Consider the following 20,581-nt stretch of genomic DNA (forward strand, 5'->3'; position numbering starts at 1 on the left):
TGTGCAGTCATGTCTGACTCTTTGTGACCCCCATGGACTGTAGCCTGCTAGATTCCTTTGTCCATTTTCCGGGCAAGAATACTAGAGTGGGTTGCCATTTCCTCCTCCTTTATTAACTAATAATAGATCTTATAAATTATGTTTCCTGCTGTTATTCATTTTCATGAGAAAAACACTGCTCTCCTGGTAAACCTGCACTGACTTCTTACTTGGTCCAGTTGGAATATCTTTGGAATTTGCAGGTTTGTGTTTCATATTTTTAGATGTAATGGACTGAGAAGTTTTCTCCCCACTTTCACAAAGACTTGTACATGTTTTATTTTAATGCTTTTGAACATTTCTAGGTTTTGTAAGGTCTTCATTTTTAATAAGCTCTATTTTATAGGATTGCTGACCCAGACCAACCAGTGCTGTGGTTGGATCAAATGCCAGCAAGAAGTCTCAGCAGAGGTTTTAACAACCACATCAATTTAATCAGGTATGAACATTCTGTTTATCTTTCCTGTGTTCGTAGCAGTTTTTTTTTAATTAATTAAGTTAGTTTTGGCTGTGCTGGGTCTTTGTTGCTACGTGCAGACTTTCTCTAGCTGTGGTGCCCAGGCTTCCTAATGTAGTGAGAAGTGGCTTCTCTTGTTGCAAAGCACAGGCTCTAGGTGTGTGGACTTCAGTCGTTGCAGCATGGGGGCTCAGTAGTTGTGGCTCTTGGACTTAGTTGCCCTGAGGCGTGTGGGATCTTCCCAGACCAGAGATCAAACCCCGTCCCTGCACTGGCAGGCTGATTCTTAACAACTGGACCACTAGGGAAGTTCAAGGAGATTATCTTAAATATTCAATTTACAGGGACTGCAGGCAACCCGTTTCTCCTTTCTTGGTGACTTTCGGACACAAATTAGCCCTGTATCTGCAGTGTCCTGCCTGCGTTACTTTGAGCTGGCCTGGTTGCAAAAAGAAGTGTTGTACCTCTTTTCCAGTCTCTTTGATGCAGAGCTCAGTTGAAGGGTAGAATGCCAGATTTTTGCCTAGATGTCCATCTTTGAATGGTCCTAAATTATCATAGAAAGTGCTTAGATGGATGACATTACGTTACCATTATATTATATACTTATAGTACTGTGGCTCAAAGAATTCTTGTAGTGAGGGAAAGGCTTCCCGCTTGAGCCACCGTGCAACACACAAAGGGTTTGGTTTAAAGGCACTGGGCGCTAAGCTGCCTTCCTGGGAGGTTGAACCAGGTTAACTGAAGAGCTTTGGTTTTGTCCAGAGGCTTCTGATAAGTCAGGGGTATGGGTGAAGTGCTCACCCTATTATCCCACCCTCTCAATAAATGATGAGCAAATATTAAAAGCAGCAGCTCCAAGGGGACCCACTGAATTTAATTTTAGCTAAATTTTACAAATATGGTAGTTTTGTCACATTTAAAATGCTTCTAATTCCAGAAGCCTGAATCAAGAAAATATTGTACTATACAACTTCAACATTTGAGTTTAATGGAAATGTTATTAGGATATTTGGGGGATTTATTTATTTATTTCTGGGGCTGCACTGGGTCTTCATTGCTACAGGCTGGCTTTCTCTAGTTGCAGCGAGTGAGAGCTACTCTAGTTGCAATGCATGGAATTTTCATTGCAGCGACTTCTCTCGTTGTGGAACACAGGCTCAGTAGTTGTGGCACACGGGCTTAGTTGGTCCACAGCATGTGGAGTCTTCCCAGACGAGGACTCAAACTTGTGTCCCCTTCACTGGCAGGTGGATTCTTATCCACTGTACCACCAGAGAAGTCTTGGGATAGTTTTGAAAATGGAGGTTGGGGTAGGAATGGGAGGAAAATACTGTTTATTTACAGTGGTGGAGGGGATGAAGACAGCGAGTCAATTACACACTCAGTAGGAGTATTAGCAGCTAAGGCTGTCAGGGACACTGGGAACGGGAGGGAGTATATTGCTGGGAAAGGGAAGGGATTCTTAACGGTGAAGTGGCAAGTAAGTCTGGGCCTCATTTCAGCACTTGAGAACTTTTCTCCCTGTATTGGCATCTCTGGACTGAGTTTGGTACATTTCTTCCAGAGTGCTCTCTGTTGTTGACCATCAGTTTTGCTAAGACAGGCGTTTGTTTCTCACGTTCTTTGACTGCAAACAAACCAATGCCCCAAACCTCTTGGCTACATTATTCTCACGGCTCTCTTACTGTCCTTTTGAATTAATGTTGAAATTAGATACTGTGGAACATATCTCACTGTAAAAACATTCTCAACATATATTTTTTTTTTCTTAACAGGGGTCAGGTGATCAACATGAGATACCTGGAATATTTTGAGAAAATTCTTCATTTTATTAAAGATAGAATTCTAGTTTATCATGGGTAATCTTTCAATTTTCTTTTTCATGGTAATGGATAGATTTTATATATTTTGAAACTTGAAAACCACACCTATTGACAGACTGAACAAAGTATATCACATTTTTACATAGTGTTTGGAATCATAAAGCCTTTCATAATCATTTATCAGCCTTTTTTTTTAACAGCTTTACAAAATCCATGGACCTCAACTGAGTGTTTTTAATCTTACAGTCTTGTGGCTTTTCTAGCCTCTCTCCTGTCTTTGATTTCAGTAAAAGCAGGATGTTTCTTTAAATTTCTTAATTAGGGATTAAATGGTGGATTTCAGCCTTAATACTCATTCTCCCTCAACTGAGAGGCTGTGCAGTGTAGATAGGACAGTGGACAAAAGGCCGGGGAAAAAGAATTCTGAAGGTTAGTTGTCATCAAGTAGATATAAAATTGGTATAAAAGCCTAGTAATATACTTCCATTTGAGCAACTTTGAGAATAAAAAACATATACTTCTAATTTCATAGTTGGAATAGGAGAATCAAAGTTTTCTGACCAAGCCCTGATCCATGCATGTCCACATAGACACTGGCCGTCCATCCGTTCCGATTTTCCCTATTTCACATCTGGACAGACTGCTGTTTCCCTAATTCACATCTGTAGCGCAATACTTGTTAGATTAAACTATTCCCTTATTTCGATACTTTGGTTGTGGTCCACCATTTTGAATATTGAGCCACTTGTAATTAAGGATTTATCTAAATTAAAGGTAATAGCATAACTAATTACTGATTTCTGTGTTAATTTTAGTTGCTGTCTCTCTCTCTTTCCTCTTTAAAGCGCTAATAATCCTAAAGGATTGTTGGAAGTTAGAGAAGCTCTGGAAAAGGTCCACAAAGTGGAAGACCTCCTTCCAATTATGAAGGTAAATTTATCATCAAAATCACAGTAGTTGTTTTTAGGGGAAAAAATAGTACTCTTTGAAAGAAGACCTTATTATCATTAGATGCATAATTGTTAATGTTATTAGTATTTTAAGGTTTATAAAGTGTGCCACTTAAAAACACTGATAAAAACACATTCTGAATAATAACCAAAATTAAAGCAGACCTTAGAAGGTAGGAAAATGCAATAAAGAAAGCAAAGTCAATTCAACTAAAGGTTTACAGAAAGAGAAGGGAGAACATTAAGATAAGGAGGGAATGTGTAGAATAGGTGATATGTCATGAGTGATTGATTCCCTCCCCAGAAGAACAAGCATCTCAGATCGGTGTTTTAAAGCCTAGCTGTGTTCTGTTCACTGGAAACATCTGCAACAAGATGATATTCAAAAAGTTCAAGGCTGAAAGGTAGGCCAGACAAATGCTCCTGGAGAAAAGCAGGTGTGGCAATGTCAGTATCAGAAGTATTTGAATTCAAGATAAAGGGTCCATCAGGGGGAAATAATTATATTGTTTTAAAAGTATAAGCCATTAAGAAATTAGAACTTTATGAACCTTTTCTCCAAACTACCCAAAATGTGCCCACAGCAGGAACATTTGATTTTTTTCAATTAATAGTTTGACCTATAACATAAAACTTGAATAAATATTCTCCTTGTAGCTATAGTAGATAAGACTGATGTACATCAAGTAAATGATAAGACATTTCTGTATATGACAAAGCTCACACATTTCTAAAGCATAACCAGGAGGCATCTTGTCATGGACAAAGCCACGAGCTGGCCCCACGGCCCAGGCCTGTCTGCTCGCTGGGCTGGGCCATCGCTCCTGGCTCTCCTCCATGCCCTTTGTGCTGATGAGCCTTGTTTCTGGCCAACCTGGTTATTTTGAGGGTCTCGTGAACTGAGGTGTGGTTCTCAGTCTTCTCAAACCCATCTTAACTCAACAAACCTGTTCAGATGGCCCCTTCACTACACTAAAATCAAATCCATAAGAATGTACATACTCAAAAAGTCCCTTAGAAAGTCACCAAAGTGCTGTAAAGGAGCTCTAAAAGCTACGTTGTCTATAGGCAAGAAACAGTAGTCAGCATTCAGGCATATCTTCATGAGAAGCCACAAAGAAGTAGCCGGTTGCTTGCACATGTGTGTGAAATCTTGGTGAATGTGACAGCTCCAGAGGCAGCCCTGCAGCCATCTGTCATTTGGTGACTCAAGTATCATGAGTTATGACTTTGGTGATACGGTTTTCCATAATGGATGGTAAACCACACTTAATGAAGTTCTGTACAATGTACAGATATACTCTTTCCTCAGTTTATGTGCTGTTTACATTTCTAGAAAAGTCAGTGGGTATTTCAACTGTAACAAATATTTAGCATGTGAGTGTAAAATGGAGTCTGATTCCAGGCCTAGGTAATTATTACATTATAAACAGCTTCTTCATCCATGTGCAAATCCAGTGGGAGTCATGCCCGTGTGACTGTCCCTTGCACCTCATCCTTGTAGCCACACTCTCCCCTGAATTCCCCAAATGTCCCCCAGGGGGCAGAATGGCCCCACCAAGGACTGCTGGATGCACCAGACAGAAAGAAACTGGAGCCTGACTCAGATTTCAGTCTTTAGCTTTCCAGTGGGTATTTTCGGCATTTAAATTTACTATATTAGGCAGAATACGGAAGCAGCTGAGGGATATTTTAACACATATATATGAAAGTGAAAAGTTAGAGTGTTAGTTGCTCAGTCATGTCCCACTCTTTGTGACCCCATGGACTGTAGCCTACCAGGCTCCTCTGTCCATGGAATTCTCCAGGCAAGAATACTGGCATGGGTTGCCATTCTCTTCACCAGGGGATCTTCCCAACCCAGGGATTGAACCCGGGTCTGCTGCATTGCAGGCAAATTCCTTACTGCCTGAGCCACCAGGGAAGCCCGTAGTATGTGTGTGTGTGTGTGTATGTGTGTGTGTATTAAGAAAAGCATAATGCACAAAAGGCTGCAGTTGCTGGAGAGCTGCTAAGGGGCCCAGCATCACCCCCGCCCACCCCCACCCCCACCCCCTCCCCGCCCCCAGTGTCTGGCTCCCAATGCAAAGTCATTGCCTGTTTGGCTATATCTGGGACTGGCCATCTCACTGTAGCCTTGCACACCGTGCCTCCACCCAGGCTGTGTGTGTACTGGTATTTCTAAAGGCACACATAGAAGTAAATAAAACCATGCCTTTGTGTTTAAAGTGCTTGTTGAATGTGATGCCCTGACAGGTTCTTCTACATGACGTACTTCAGCCAAACAGCCAGGTTCAGAGTTACCTCAGTTCACCTCTGGGCAGCTGGTTAGTGAATTAGGGGACTGGATGTCATGAGGGCCTGGGTCCCCGTTTCCATGTGCAGCTCAGGCAGGACCTCACCTTGCCTCATCTCACCAACTGGGTTTCCTCACCTGTGAGATTGAGGTCGTGGCCTATCTTATAGGCATGCCAAGAGCATTAAAGAGAATTGACGCATACCCTGAAGTGTTAGCACATTCTGCCCCTAGAAGTCCTTGTCCTCATACGAAGACATCTCTTGTCTCAGCCCCTGCTGCCAGCCTTCCTGCCCACATCCATACATCTTCACCCTTCCCTGGACCTTAGTGAATGTCCACTGGTCACTGTTTTTAGACAGCCTTTTCCTCCAGTGTGTTTTGTGAAGCACCACCTCTTTTTATTTTACCGTCGGTTCTCTTATTCAAGTCTGTCAATCCTAAAAAATGCTGGCTACACTCAATAACCGAATTCGGGGAGGATGCTTCTGGAGGAATGACAACACCTATTTATTGGCTTTTCAGTTTGTCAGAAGTATTTTAAACAGAAAGCTGTGTTCATACTCATCACCCTTAAGAGCCATTCTTACCTCCAGTTCCTTTAGAATACTCTGCTTTGTTACTCTGGTCTGCACAGTTGGGGTTTATGCATGTGTGTGTATGAAATTCTTGGCTGACAAAATTCTGAGTGCTTTTCAGACAGATAAGAGTCTACTTCGAAGAAGCACTAGCAAAAATGCATAGTGCTATTTTGAGTTGTAGGATGTTGAATACAGCTATTCTGCTTATTGTCAAAGTTTCTGCCAATTAAGATGAACAAGAGAAAAGACCCAAATGGAGCTCTTAGGAGTGAGAGTTGCCATTGAAGAAAGCTGTGTGCCTTTTGCTCTGAGGTTCTCTTCTGGCCTCTGGGGCCATGGGGAGTGTGACTTGGGCTGAGAGAGTGGATGGGGGCGTAGGCGTCCTGGACACTAGCTGCCAGGGCAGAGGACACAATGTCTTGCATTCTCTGAGCCTTCTTAGAAACATCAAAGTCAGAGTTGGCGCTGCAGATTGGGAATTTACAATGAATCTCACTAGTAATGTGAATTTTCTTTTTCCTTGAAAGCAGTTTAATACTAAAACAAAGGATGGGTTCACTGTGAACACCAAAGTTCCCAGCCTCAAAGACCAAGGGAAGGAATATGATGGCTTCACGATTACGATTACGGGAGACAAGTACGTGCACTTCCTAAGTGTGGGTGTACAGAGGTGGGCAGATGTCAGAAAGTGTGCAGACGCTTGGTATTGCCAGAGGAGGTTTGACATTCTGGGCTTTTGCTGTCTCCTGAAATGGAGATTATCAAGGTCCAGTGTATCACTAGAACCAGCTTTTTTGAAGCTTGTTGTAAGGAAGACTTTTACCAATTAAGTGAAAAAAAGATGAGAGATTGGCAGATTGAAGGCTGTTATTCGAATTTTAAATATAGTTTTAATTCATTGTGGGAGTACAAGTACGTCTTACTTAAAATTTAGAATATAGATAAGCAAAGATAAAAAATTTTAAATCATTGTTTCCTTTAAAAACTGAGATTATACTATACATATTGTTTTATAACCTGTTTCTTTTCTGCCCTTGCTATGAACGTTTTCCCATACCTTATTCTTAAAAGCATTTCTAAAAATTGCATAGTATTCTATTTTTGGACTATTGTAGAGTTACTCCTACCTGTTTTTAGTTGTCATTGATCATTTAGGATGTTTTCCACTTTTTCAGCTTATATAATAGCACCAAATGAAAGTTTGTGTTAATAATCATTTTATGTCCATCTGAAACCCAAACTTCACCTCAGAGCCTCCGCATCGTTGAGCTTTGGTGGCATGGTCTTGACCCTCCGCAGTCACTGCCCTCCCCACAACACGCGTTCCTCAGCTGCTGCCCTGAGCTCCACCACATCTGCATCAGGGGTGTCTGGCAGCTCAGCGTTGGGCCCCACGTCCTCTCAGCCCCTCTGCCTCCTGGTCTCTTGCTTCCTTGTCAGGACTCACACCAGCCTTCAGGAAGAAACACCATTTAGCAAAGATTCTGTGGCTCTTCTTTGAGGTCTCCATCTCTACCTCAAGCCACTTATCAAAGTACCTTCCCAATAAAGATGGTTCTCCTCTCATAAAAGGAATTCCAGGGTTTTCTATTGATGTAAAATTATTTTCTCCTCCCTCTTCACCCACCCATGATTAAGTTCCCAGCAGAAATGGAACTACTAAGTAAGAGTACATAAATCCTTCCCTCAAGCAGAGCATCTTCCTCAGCTGTTTCTTTTCATCCCATTTGTTGTTAGTCTTGCTTGGGGCCTCTGACCCCCACAAGGACTCATGACTTGTATCTCCATCTCTGGTCTCCTGGGGCCTGACCAGTGCTTCAGTGGGCTCCACCCCACTGGGTGTTCCCCTGGATCCAAAAATCCCTCCCTAGTCCGTACCCTGCCATTGCCTGTTGACTCCGCAATCATTTCCCCTGCCAGACAGGCAAGGCCTTTTGTAATAATGGCCTCAAGCAGCACTTCCTGCTTTACCGGAAGCACTTTCCTGCCAGAATCAGGCCGGCCACTTCAGCTGGATGACTTGTTCCCCAAGGTCACCTCCTACCCCTTGGGTCTGTTTCACTCACATCCTCATCTTGAAGACCCAAGTTCTGGCCCCTTCTTCCACAAAGCATTTTCTGTTTGCTTCCAGATCTTCCGAATTAGATCAACTTTCTCCTTTGAACCTCTGATCAACTGTTATGGCCCTATGCATGGACTCATAATCATCTGTGACCTTGTTTCCCCCTCCTTTCCTTGATAAAGATAGCTGCTTTGCCTTGTTGTTCTTCACAGGATCTAAGGACTATTTTCAGCATTTTGGTACTGGTGTTGCACAGTAAATACCTGTTGCACGGGACTTTTATCCCCCACCGGGCCTCACGTGGAGCTGCACATGCAGCAGAGATTTAAAAAATGAAATGGTGGAGGCCCCGGCTCCTGCTCTTCTGATGTAAAAGAGTGATTGTCTGATAAAATTGAAACACATTGAAATATGTTGTACTCTGTGTAGTTATTTTCTCCTCTGTTGGCTTAAGCTCATAAAAGATGTACATATGAACCTAGAGCCTATTATACAGATTGAAGTTAAGTCAGAAAGAGAAAAAGAGCTATCGTGTTTTAACACACATATATATGGAATCTAAAAAGATGGCACTGATGAACCTATTCTCAGGGCAGGAGTAGAGACACAGACATAGAGAAAGGACTTGTAGACACAGCGGGGGGAGGGAAGGGTGGGACGGACTGAGACAGTAGCACTGAGATAGGCACATCACCGCGTGTAAAACAGAGAGCTAGTGAGAAGCTGCTGCACGGCACGGGGCTCAGCTCTGTGCTTTCCGGTGAGCTGGGGGGGCGGGTGGGAGAGGATGTATGTATACTTACGGCTGACTCATGTTGTATGGCAGAAACCAGCACAACGTTGTAAAGCTGTTATCATCCAATTAAAAATTAAAATTAAAAACAAGTTTTTTTTAAAAAGTACATACGGTTAAACTGAGCAAAATCTATTTGTGACAAAACCGCCTGCTGCGAGACACGCCTCGGCAGTCTGCTCAGGAAGGTGCGGACACTCCTCGCGTGTCCTGCCACATCGCCGAGCGCCACCCTGCTGCTGCCCCACAGCCCCGGCCCTGTGTTTAGCTTTGTGGATTGTATAATACATGCCTCTGACATACATTCTTGTATTTTTAGGGTTGGCAATATACTATTTTCTGTGGAAACTCAAACCACAGAAGAGAGAACACAATTATATCACGCCGAAATAGATGCACTTTATAAAGATCTAACAGCAAAAGGAAAAGTACTGATTCTCTCGTCAGAATTTGGGGTAGGTTTCTGTTTGTCTTCATTTTATCCATGCTGCTATGATTCTTTCATCCTCTTTCATTGGGATCGTACATTTATGCTTGAAATCAGCTTTAAATAACCAGGAAATATTTCTTTCAATATCCTTATGGAGACATTTCCCATATTTAATAATGACAGAAACTGAGAAAGGGGAATGTATGTAGGTACTCTGTTATATTATCATAAGTTGGAGCTTTGTCAGTATTTAAGTGTGTAGGTTGTCCATGATGGACATGACTGTTTCCTGGACTTGCGACCTCCTCCACCATTGCTTTCTGATTCAACGGGGAGCTACATCCTGCTCCCAAGGAGCTACAAGGTCACCTGCATGATTGTAGCTGTCGCTGTGTGGAGAGTATAGGGGGTGCTCCCTCTACATTCTGGAATGGATGCCCATGGCTTTTGGAAAGTTCCTTTATTTCTCTGGATTTTATTCAGTTTATACGTGTAATTGGAGGAGGGCATGGCAACCCACTCCAGTTTTCTTGCCTGGAGAATGCCATGGACAGAGGAGCCTGGCAGGCTACAGTTCATGGGGTCACAAAGAGTCAGACACAACTGAAGAGATTTAGCATGCACACATATATAATTAAGTATACTGATCACCTAAATCTCAGTGGCGGGGGTCTGTGGTGAGGGGGGGTGGGGAGGGTAATGCTAATCAGAATCTTGGAGTAGAGAGGCCTGTAGTTTGAGAAAATGTATTCAATATTAATAAGCACTTTGTTTTATTTTAATCCTAATGTATATTTTGACTTTGCAAATAATGTTATAGACCAAAACAAATATCTATGTTTATCAGAAAAAGTTTGCCATTTTGAAGGCAGCTGAGAGCATACTGCTCAAAACTAAACTGTGCATATACCCTTTCATTAGAAAAAAATGATGTGAAAGAGTATAAAATATTCAGGGATATGAAAAGTAGGTCCTTGTAGGAGAAGAATGAAATAATCCTCTTCCTAGTAAAAGATTCTGCTGTGCCTTATCACCTCATAAAAATGAGTTTATAATCTATTATTTAAGTTCACGAGCACATATCTTTTTTTCCTAGGAGGCTGATGCTGTTTGCAACTTAATCTTATCCTTAGTTTATTATTTTTATAATTTAATGCCGCTCTCTCGTGGATCCAGGTGGGTGATATCCTATAATCTGACAGTTTTGTAGTGAAGAACACACGCCTTTTGCTTACGTGTGCTGTGTGGGTATGAGTACAGGTATCCTAGCAATGGCGAGAAGCCCGCTTTGTTTTTCCAGAGTCCACCCGAAAGTGATGTCCTTGATTTACTGCATCATCAAGGATTCTGGAAGGTAGTTCTAGTAGAAGCTTCTTGGTGTTTACAGGGTGGAGCTCATTCATTCACAAAAATGTATCCAAGTCTCACTCTGTGCACTCATACGCTCACTATGCTTTAATTCCTGGTGTTTGCCCAGACTGTTAACCTGCCGGCCCCAGATTCTGGCCATTAATTGACCTTTAGCCCTAATGTTTAATTCTTTTGAATCACCAACCATCCCAAAGTATTATTACTGTTATAAATGAATTCTACTCAGCAAATTCATCAGGAGTCTTTCAAGTGTCATTCAAACAAGGGTGTGTCTGTAGACCTTTCTTTTTATTCCCTTTTATTTGGTACCATGTACAGCGAATCAGGTGAATGGCGTATGCTGTTGTTAGCACATGTTTGAATTTAAGATGTTTTGGTTGAAGTTTTAAGTTTTGTTTAAGTGTCTTGATCTCTGATTAATACTTTAGAAAGTAAAACTCTCCTAAATGTGGTAGTAAGTTTTCTTGTACTATTAAAAAAGCACCGGGAGTTGGGCGTAATGGGTGCAGGGGGTCCACTGTGTAGTGATGGATGGAAACTGGGCTGGTGGTGATCACCCTGTGGTGTAGACATGTGTGCACCTGGAACTTAGGAAATAAAAATGGCCTTGAAGTAGAATAGGAACAGAAATATTGTACCTTTAGCACAGCTGTTACAGGAATGCTACCTAGGTCTATAGCACGCAGGAGGCCTCCATGTGCCCTGTCCAGCCACCACTTGCAGGCACTGTACACGCATGTGTTCACACAGCAGCTCTGTGGGCTTCTGTGTCACTTGAGAAGGAGGTCCAGCTCCAGTCACCCCTGTCTCCCCCTCAGCCCCTGCACCTGTCCGGTCCCTACGTCTCGTTGACTCTGCCTCCTAAACCTCTCCTCTCATGCTCTCCGTGCGTGCCATAGCTCAGATCTGCTCATCTCTTGCACTGTCCTTTCTTTTTTTAAAAAGTATTCACTCAGTTCTGTATTTTTGGCTGTACTGGGTCTTCATTGCTCTGGGCGGGGGGGGCTTTCTCTAGTTGCAGTGAGCTGGAGCGACTCCTTGTTGAGAGGGCACGGGCTTCTCCTTGCAGTGGCTTCTGTTACGGAGCACTGACGTTCAGGCTTCAGTAGCTGCAGCTCTCCAGCTTCGCTGCCTCGAGGCATGTGGGATCCTCTTAGACCAGACATCGGACCTGTGTCCCCTGTAATTCACAGGCGGATTCTTAACCACTGGACCACCAGGGAAGTCCCCTGCTTATCTCTTGCTCTGACCTTTCTAACTGGTCTCTCCGTTTTCCAGGCTTTTCTTTTTCCCTCTCTGTGTCCCAGTTCTTTATATCTGTTGGCTCAGGTGCCAGCTCAGTGGTGTGATGCACAGTGCCAGCTCCTCCCTGCCCTGCTTTACCATGGCCTCATCACCTTTCCTGTCATCTACCCTCTCTCCATCCTCACTCTGGCCCCTCCACCACACCCCCTGCTTGTCCAAACACCTTCCTGTCCCTCCCAGCCGGCCCACTTCCCTGCCTTCTCCTCTATCTCCATTGCCCTGCCCATGGCCTTCAAAGATAGGGCACATGTGTCCATGGCCTCTGTGAGAGCTTCCCTATTAGGTGACTGCAGGGCTGACGCCATTTCTCTGGTGTCCACTTGCAGAGGCAAGAGCTCTGTCTTGGCTGTCTTTGTCCTGGAGTGCCTCTCACAAAGCACACAGCTGACGTCATAATAAAAATGTCAGAGCCCAGAGTGAGTCTGGACATGCCAGGAAGGAAGTGCACATTACCCAGCCTTCAGACCAGTCTGTTAGTACTTTCTGAGATGCGTTCTTTTTCTTCTTTGGGGCCAAAGTTTTTATTTTTAAACGCTAGTAATATGTTTGCATTTACAAAATATATTATATATGTGTGCATTTTAAAGCCAAGCCTCATGCAGTTAAAAATATAAGCAAGCAAGGACTTCCCTGGCAGTCCAGCTGTTAAGACCGATGCTTCCAATGCAGGGGGCTTAGATTCAGTGCCTGGTTTGGAAACTAAGATCCCACATGCCATGTGATGTGGCTGATAAAGAATTTTTTAAAATAATAGAAAGCAGGCACATTTTCTAATTTAGTGTTTTCCTATAAGAATAAGAAAACCAATTGAAAAGAAAACTCCTAATTAAAAGTAACATTTTGTCTCAGAAAAATATTATTGTTACACATTTACCCTTAAATTAGTAAACCAGTAAATATTTTTCTTAGTAAATCAGCAAACATTTTTAGAACAAATGAAAATATTCTTTTGTTTAATGTCCAAAGAATTGTTAGAAGAAATACGACGCCATCTTCTAGGATGGGAAGTCCATGGTGAGCGCTAGCGTGGTAACCGTCTGCCGGCTGGACTGACTGGTAACTGTTCTCTATCTGAATAGTGTGATCGCTTACTCAGTGATTGTGGGAGCGCTGATGGCAAGTGGAAGAGAAGTAGCAGGAAAAATTCCCAAAGGGAAGGTATGTTGGAGCTGGAGCCAGAAGGGAAAGGTTTCAGTTCCAGTCTGTGGACTTGTATGTTAAGACACACAAATGAACCGAATCCCAAAGGGAGCCTCCCCTCCATCTTTAACCGCATTCTTAAATCTCTTTCTCTTTCAGTTGGTTGACTTTGAAGCTATGACTGCCCCGGGTTCAGAGGCCTTTAGCAAAATAGCTAAAAGCTGGATGAACTTGAAAAGGTAACTGCTTGATAGGGGTCAACAAAAGGATGTGAAACTGGAATCGTACTAATTTTTTATGGGTTATGATTATGTAATGAATTTAATTTGCTTTTCAAAGTTACTATGTTTTTGTTGTCATTTACGACCCCTTAACAGGTGAGTGTATGGATAAAAGTGAATAATGAATAACATAAGGAAGCCAGTTTGTGAAGGAAGGGTTACAAATGTCTTATTTATATAGTCAGATATTCCTATCTCTTGGCTCATTGATCCTTTGTCCCAGACTTGCAGGGTCAGTATTCAGGAGTGATTTTGAAAACTGAGCTGGACCTGACTCAGACTTCTCTGGGTGGTGGCACCTGCCTTTCAGCTGCATTTTTCCTTTACTCTTTGGGGAAGGTTGCTTTACTGTAATTTAGGTACAAAATACATAGGAGTCAGGGAAGGCTGCGAGAAATTACCCCTGACGGTTACCGTGGGAGGGCCCAGTACTATGGTCTTCCCTGGCTCTTGTTTTCAAAAGCACCACAGGAGCACATAAATATATACATTTGGGCTGAAATTAAACTCACCGGTGCTTTCATAGTTAATTTTGTTGTTGTTGTTCAACCCTAAGTCATGTCCAGCTCTTTGCAACTTTGTGGGCTACAGCACGCTAAGTTCCTCTGTCCTCCACTGTCTCCCAGAGTTTGCTCAAATTCACGTCCATCGAGTCTATGATGCCATCCAACCATCTCATCCTCTGCCGCTGCCTTCTCCTTTTGCTCTTAATCTTTAAGCACATGTCACTATTTAACCTTATTGACTCTTGCTCCTTCTCCATATTTTTTTTTTTTTAATATCATAGAAACTTCCAGTTTTGCCTTTCCATATCTGTTCAATATAGCAACCACTCTAAAAATCGCTGGATAATCTGTGCTCTGTTTAAAACAGAACTTTGTCTCTGTAAGATACTTTGGTCCCATTTGTAAGTATTCCATTAGCTTTGTAATGAAAACTAACAGTTACACTTCCTTCTAGTATATTTTTGTCTCAAGTTTACTAGTTTACATATGTTTTAGTAACATGATCATAAGGTCAAAGGCCTCGCCTCTGTTTCCTGCATAATTTTACAGTGTTGATCTTTCAACAACTCTTTGAGGAAAAAATAGCAACGCCGCCTTATGTTGTGCAGCTAACAGGTTCACAATGTAATTGAGACCCATTCCACACTCCTTACCAGGAGTAAGTAACTCTGGGAGTTAGGAATACTTTCCTTCTTCCTGCAGATACAGGGAAGTGGGTCTGAGAGGAACCACTTAAGCTGATAAGGATCAAGGCTGGAGCCAAATCATGTGTCTTCAGGTTCCATGTCTAGCGTGTGCCTCAGAAGGATGTGTTTGTGTAACACTCACTGAGTAAGTCAGTTCTTTCTGGGGGCTGGGTGAGTCTACCCGCATCTCATGACGGGAGCCCACTGATACCCCATTCATTGCTACAGTGGGATCAGCTCTGCTCACAGGTGCCCCTGCTATATGCTGATGTCTGATGTCACACATGTGGAGTACTATAAAATGAATATTGTAATAGGAATCAATATAATATAAGCTTTGCCTTTTTTGGTAAAATTGTGTTGATTTTCACACCTTTTCTTTGCGTTTTTCTCTTTTCAGTATTTCACCTTCTTATAAGACTCTTCCGTCTGTGTCAGAAACGTTCCCAACGTTAAGATCAATGATCGAGGTGCTAAACACAGACTCCTCTCCACGCTGTCTTAAGAAACTCTAGTTACGCTGTGATATTTATACAAGTAAAGGGCCGGACCTCTTGCTTCTTAAGTTATTTTTTAAAACATGGAATTATAAAGAAATTAGGTCCTTTATTACTTTTGATACCAATTTTTGATAGGAATTGAATACTTGAAATCATTTTATTTACCTTTCTGAACCATAAGAGAAATCACGAAAGAGGGTTTAGAGGGGACAGAAGAGCTCTGTTGTCGGGGAGGGGAGGCATTTGCGTTAGCCAGTGGCCACTTGGTTTCCACTTACAAAGTCATACAACTCCTTCCTCATGGCGAAAAAAGTTTACTCCAAAAACCAAAAATTAACAATTAAAGGGAACAAAATTTACAACAAAACAGGAGTATTTTCATTCCTTTAAAAATCTGGATATTTTTCAGACCTTCTTTTTATGCACACTGTGATAACGCAACTTGTTTTCAACTGATATTGTCCTCACGTGTGGGTTCTCCGTTTTGTTTGAACTGTGGAAGATTTGTGGCCATCAGCATGCCTGGAGCTCATGACCTGGGACACTTACATTGAATGATACAGACAGTATTTGCCAGTGACTCAAACACTGAATTATTGAAACAAGTTTTATTTGTTTTTTTCCTCTTTATTGGAAAAAATAAATGGGGTGATTTCTATAAATCACCAGTTTTTGACACTGGATTATGTATGTTTTTATTTTGTGAGCCAGTTTCACTTTCAGGTATAAGAACAGTCAGAAAATTGCTAACTTTCTTTTGCAGACAGGATAAATGACAGTGCATTGCCGGGGTCCAGCCCCGGTGGATCCAGGGTGATTCGAAGTGTGGACGGCGTAGGTGAGAAGAAACTTATTTATTTATTAATATAAGAATATAAGATTAGATTAGGGAGAAATAGTGTAGTAGGAAAATTTAGTGGAGAAAGAAGGGTGAATAACTTGGTTTACGTGGGAAGCCAATAAAGTTCCAGACAAGGAGCTTGCACCATCTACGTTAGGCCACCAGCGTCCTCTTGAATATCGGGGGGGTGCCCCGCCTTGGGCTCCCCCTCACGTGGATCTTGAAAGCCGGGACAAGTAAGTATATATGGTGAGCCTCCACGCCCCAGATGGGAATTCAGCCAGAAATTAGAGGAGACACGGGGGAAACCAGTCCAGCGACTGGCCCGTCCTCTATTGTTCAGAAGGCCTTTTATACTTTTTGATTATACATAGAGATCAATGGGTAACACAGAGTTATGCAGCGTTAGCAGCCCAGACTCTTATCAAAACCAGGCTTTTCTCTCTGCATACAAGTCTTAGGTGATTTACATCATCTTCCGGCCAAAGGGGCCAATTAACATTTCACAGCCTTTTTTCTGATAAGGGTTTGTCAACCAGAAGACTTATCTGTGTTGATCTTCCCAAAGTCTGGTGCCACTCTCAGAAAGCACTAAATAAAGTTCCATTCTTACATAGCAAAGATACAGCAATTTATAACAAATAAAAGGAGTACAGTGATGTACAACAAAAGAAAAGTAATTAACTCAAAAGTCTAGTGTTGCTAACATCAAAACTATTTTATATCTTTTTCTATATCCTGTTTACATTGATTAACATCCTCCCAGGTGCCTAAAAGATAAAGAATATGGAGGCCTGGCAGTAATCATTGAGTCAGCAGTGAAATCCTGTCACCAATATGATTTTTAGCTCTTTAGAAAAGGCTCTGTATCTTTAAGATGCTTTTAAGCTTTGTGCCTCTTGCGGTTGGGTTGGGGGGCTGTAAGCAATTCACAAGCTGTAAGAGGTCCGGGGAACCTGTTAGGCAAGCTAGAGAGCTATCAGAGGGGTTTAACTGAAACATCCCTTTCAAATGCAGAAGACTAAAGCCCTGATTTGACTTTTTCCAGAGAATATCAGAAGAGTGGAAAAGCAGGCAGATTCTTATTTTTTTAGGGGGTGGATGCTCAGAAAATTCCCAGGGGAACCCCTGAAGTCTGATCACGTCCTTGCATTTTGTCAGGCTTCCTTCCGCATGACCTTGTCACAGGTGGGATTCCTCACGCTGGCCCCCAGAAGTGCATAAATGAGTTCAGTTAAACACCATTTCCAGTCATTTTCATTTTTCTTTGTTCTCTGTTAAAGAGTGAAGCTAGTCACTGCTTTCTGTTACTCAGTTTCTGTCTTGCAGACTCTTGTGAGGAGGATACAGCAGTGTCTGCATGTCTGCAGGCGTCCGTGCTTGGTAGAGACGCCACCCTGGCACTGGCCGTGTGGCCTGGCACTTGCAGCGTGATCAGCAGAAGGCTGCTGTTTGGAGAGATAGGACCTGCCCTTTGGACAGGTGCTGTTCTGGGCACTGACGTGTGTTTCAAAACACCGAGATGTGGCTCGTAGTCTCATCTCATCTGGATGGTGATACAAATCATCAGGCACACCTCATTTTATAAAGAGAGCTCACGGCCACAGTCAGCGTTCCCCAGAGTCTTTGTTTTCATTTTACAGATAAGAGGGTTGAGGCTTTGGGAGCTTGACGACTCTCCCAGGTGCCCCCAAAGCCAAGGTGCTAGGATCCAACCAGGCCTTTCTGGCCCCAGGGCCTGTCCTGCCCCACCGTGGTCTCAGTGCACCAAGGATTCATTTCCAGCTTCTTCTCAAGACTCAGCATATTTAACTCTGCTCCATGCAAAATCTCCCATCGATCTGTTAGGTCGCTCTGCACTCTCAGCTTCCTGCTCTTTGTTCTGCATCCAGATACAGCCTACAGGATTGCAGAGTGAGAGGGGGACTGTAGATATTAAGCAAAGGAGAAATGAGTAAGTTTCTAAACTTTTCCCTCTTTTTGCCTATCATCCCAAAGCCAAAAACTTTCCATTTCTTCAAGGATTTTTCTTCACGTTATCACCAGCTCTTCAAAATTTTTAATTGTGAGACATACATTTTTCAGTTAGGGAAATGGTCCAAATAAATTAACTGACTTTTCTAAAATATGACAATGTGTCCACACCCCAAAGTTAGAATGTAATTTTCTAGTTTCCCAACTCCAAATTGCTACATTTCAGTTTTTATTTAAATATTTAATTTTCTCCTCATCCAAGTATTATAACTCTCATATAGGGCTTCTCAGGCGGCTCAGTGGTAAAGAATCCACCTACCAGTGCAGGAGACGCAAGAGATGCAGGTTCAATTCCTGGGTTGAGAAGATCCCTTGGAGTAGGAATGGCAACCCACTGCAGTATTCTTGCCTGGAAAATTCCATGGACAGAGGAGTCCGGTGGGCTGCAATTTATGGGGTCACAAAGAGTCAAACATGACTGAGCATGCACACATCATTAGACATACTGAAATGCTAAATTCTGTGATTGCAGGATGATCTGGGAAAACCTTCCATCTTCTGCCTGAGTCCCAGAATACTTGAGCTCACTTGACTATGGTCTGAACAGAACATTATGAGCAGGTTTGTTTGGTGGCTGAGAAGATACTGTCTATTGGGCTCCTCTTCCATCATTAAGGGTTTTTGTTTCAAGAAAGCCATGCAATTTTGGCATGCATTTTTATATCATAATATTTAAAATTCTCTTTTACATCTTCTATTAAATTGCACCTAGAAATCTGAGTTCCATCATGCAAGTTGTCCTCTGTTTATTTTATTTTACTTTATTATTTTGGCTGTGCAGGCTCTTCACTGCCTCTCAGGCTTTCTCTTATTGTAGAGCATGGGATCTAGAACACGCAAGCTCTGGTAGCTGCAGTGCATGGGCTCAGTAGTTGTGTGAGAGCTCAATTGCCGACTGGCATGTGGGATTCTAGTTCCCGAAACAGAGAATGAACCCATGTCTTCTGCATTGGAAGGCAGATTCTTAACCACTGGACCACCAGGGAAGTCCCTGTCCTCTGTTTAAAAAAATGTTTTTAAAATTAGAATCAGGTTTGCCTTTATCCTTAAAACTTCATTTTGAAAACTTTTGATCACACTGAAGAAACAAAACTGCTCTTTGTCTTTTTGTCTGTGTTTGGTTTTTATCTCATCAGATACCCTGATTCTTTTGATCTCATGATGCGAAAAATCAGGCGCTCTCCTGCTAGACTTGTGGTACCTGAGCCTACTTCCCCCAGCTCTTAGCTTGGATGGCAACTGGAAACACCAGAGTTGAGGGGCTTCCCTGCCCCAGGTCACATTTGAGTGTGAGAGGCTGGGTTCCCAGTGTTTTGTGGGTTGATCTAATTGTGTCCCTGAATTTTAGTTCTCTTATATTACAACTATTACTATTAGAAATTCTTAACATATTAATAATTCATTTGCTTACTAGTTGTCCATCTTAGTATCCCTTTACCCCCTGATGACTTGAAGTGTGTGTTAGAGGGAACTGTGGATTGGTCCAGAAATGTCATCCAGGATACCGTCCATTAGCAAGCCAGCTCTTCTCTCCCTCTTACAAAATACCCTCCCCTAATCACTCCACTTCCCCCTCAGCTCCACTGCTACCTCCCCCGTGCACTGTGATCTCTCTTGACCACTTTTGTGGTTTCTGACTTTTCTTCCTGCTGCTGGTCTGATTAAACCCCTCACAGCATCTCACTGCCCTGAAATAAAACCCAGTCTCCTATAGTAATTCCACCCCCTCACCCCCGCCCCCAGTGGCCTCTATTTCTCCAGCCTCACCTCTCTCTGCTCTTCCCCTCATCTGCATACTTCACTCAGCTCCCCTTGTGTACCTCAGCTCTCTGAGGCATTTCCTTCTGTGGGGACCTCACAGTTAACTCAGCACTGTCCAGTGGGACTATCTGCAGTGATGAGGATGTTCTGTATTTGCCCAGTCCAGGATGGCAGCCACCAACCACATGTGACTGCTGAACACTTGACTGGGGCTAGTATGACTGCTGCTGCTGCTAAGTCACTTCAGTCGTGTCAGACTCTATGTGACCCCATAGACGGCAGCCCACCAGGCTCTGCCATCCCTGGGATTCTCCAGGCAAGAACACTGGAGTGGGTTGCCATTTCCTTCTCCAATGCATGAAAGTGAAAAGTGAAAGTGAAGTCACTGAGTCGTGTCCAACTCTCAGTGACCCCATGGACTGCAGCCTACCAGGCTCCTCCGTCCATGAGATTTTCCAGGCAAGAGTACTGGAGTGGGGTGCCATTGCCTTCTCCTGAGCAACTGTTTAATTTAGTTTTAATGAATTTAAATTTATGTAGCCATACATCGTTAAGGACTACTACATGGGATAGTACAGCTAAAGAGTTCTTAATTCGATTTTAGAATAAGCTTTTTCACAGGAATAATCCCAAATGATTTTCTCTGGTGAGAATTAACTGTATCATGAACTGAACGTGGAACAACAGACTGGTTCCAAATAGTAAAAGAAGTACGTCAAGGC

General features: G+C 42.7%; 1 protein-coding gene across 10 annotated transcripts in view; it reads left to right on the top strand.

The window, feature by feature from the left end:
- The window catches only part of TTC13 (tetratricopeptide repeat domain 13), an 81,173-nt gene extending 65,317 nt beyond the window's left edge, over positions 1 to 15,856 (top strand). For 5 of the 10 annotated variants that reach the window (XM_068981860.1, XM_068981862.1, XM_068981868.1 and 2 more), the window contains 9 exons: positions 386 to 478; positions 2,275 to 2,358; positions 3,168 to 3,252; positions 6,677 to 6,786; positions 9,324 to 9,459; positions 10,531 to 10,610; positions 13,190 to 13,268; positions 13,410 to 13,489; positions 15,124 to 15,856. In XM_068981860.1, the coding sequence (XP_068837961.1) occupies positions 386 to 478; positions 2,275 to 2,358; positions 3,168 to 3,252; positions 6,677 to 6,786; positions 9,324 to 9,459; positions 10,531 to 10,610; positions 13,190 to 13,268; positions 13,410 to 13,489; positions 15,124 to 15,238 (862 nt within the window). In that variant the 3' untranslated portion in view covers positions 15,239 to 15,856. The remainder of the gene's footprint in view (positions 1 to 385; positions 479 to 2,274; positions 2,359 to 3,167; positions 3,253 to 6,676; positions 6,787 to 9,323; positions 9,460 to 10,530; positions 10,611 to 13,189; positions 13,269 to 13,409; positions 13,490 to 15,123) is intronic. The other 5 variants (XM_068981861.1, XM_068981867.1, XM_068981863.1 and 2 more) reach the window with 1 other exon arrangement.
- Positions 15,857 to 20,581: the final 4,725 nt, after the last annotated feature.

Source organism: Capricornis sumatraensis, chromosome 10 (assembly GCF_032405125.1).
Source record: "Capricornis sumatraensis isolate serow.1 chromosome 10, serow.2, whole genome shotgun sequence".
In the NCBI taxonomy this organism is placed as follows: domain Eukaryota; kingdom Metazoa; phylum Chordata; class Mammalia; order Artiodactyla; family Bovidae; genus Capricornis; species Capricornis sumatraensis.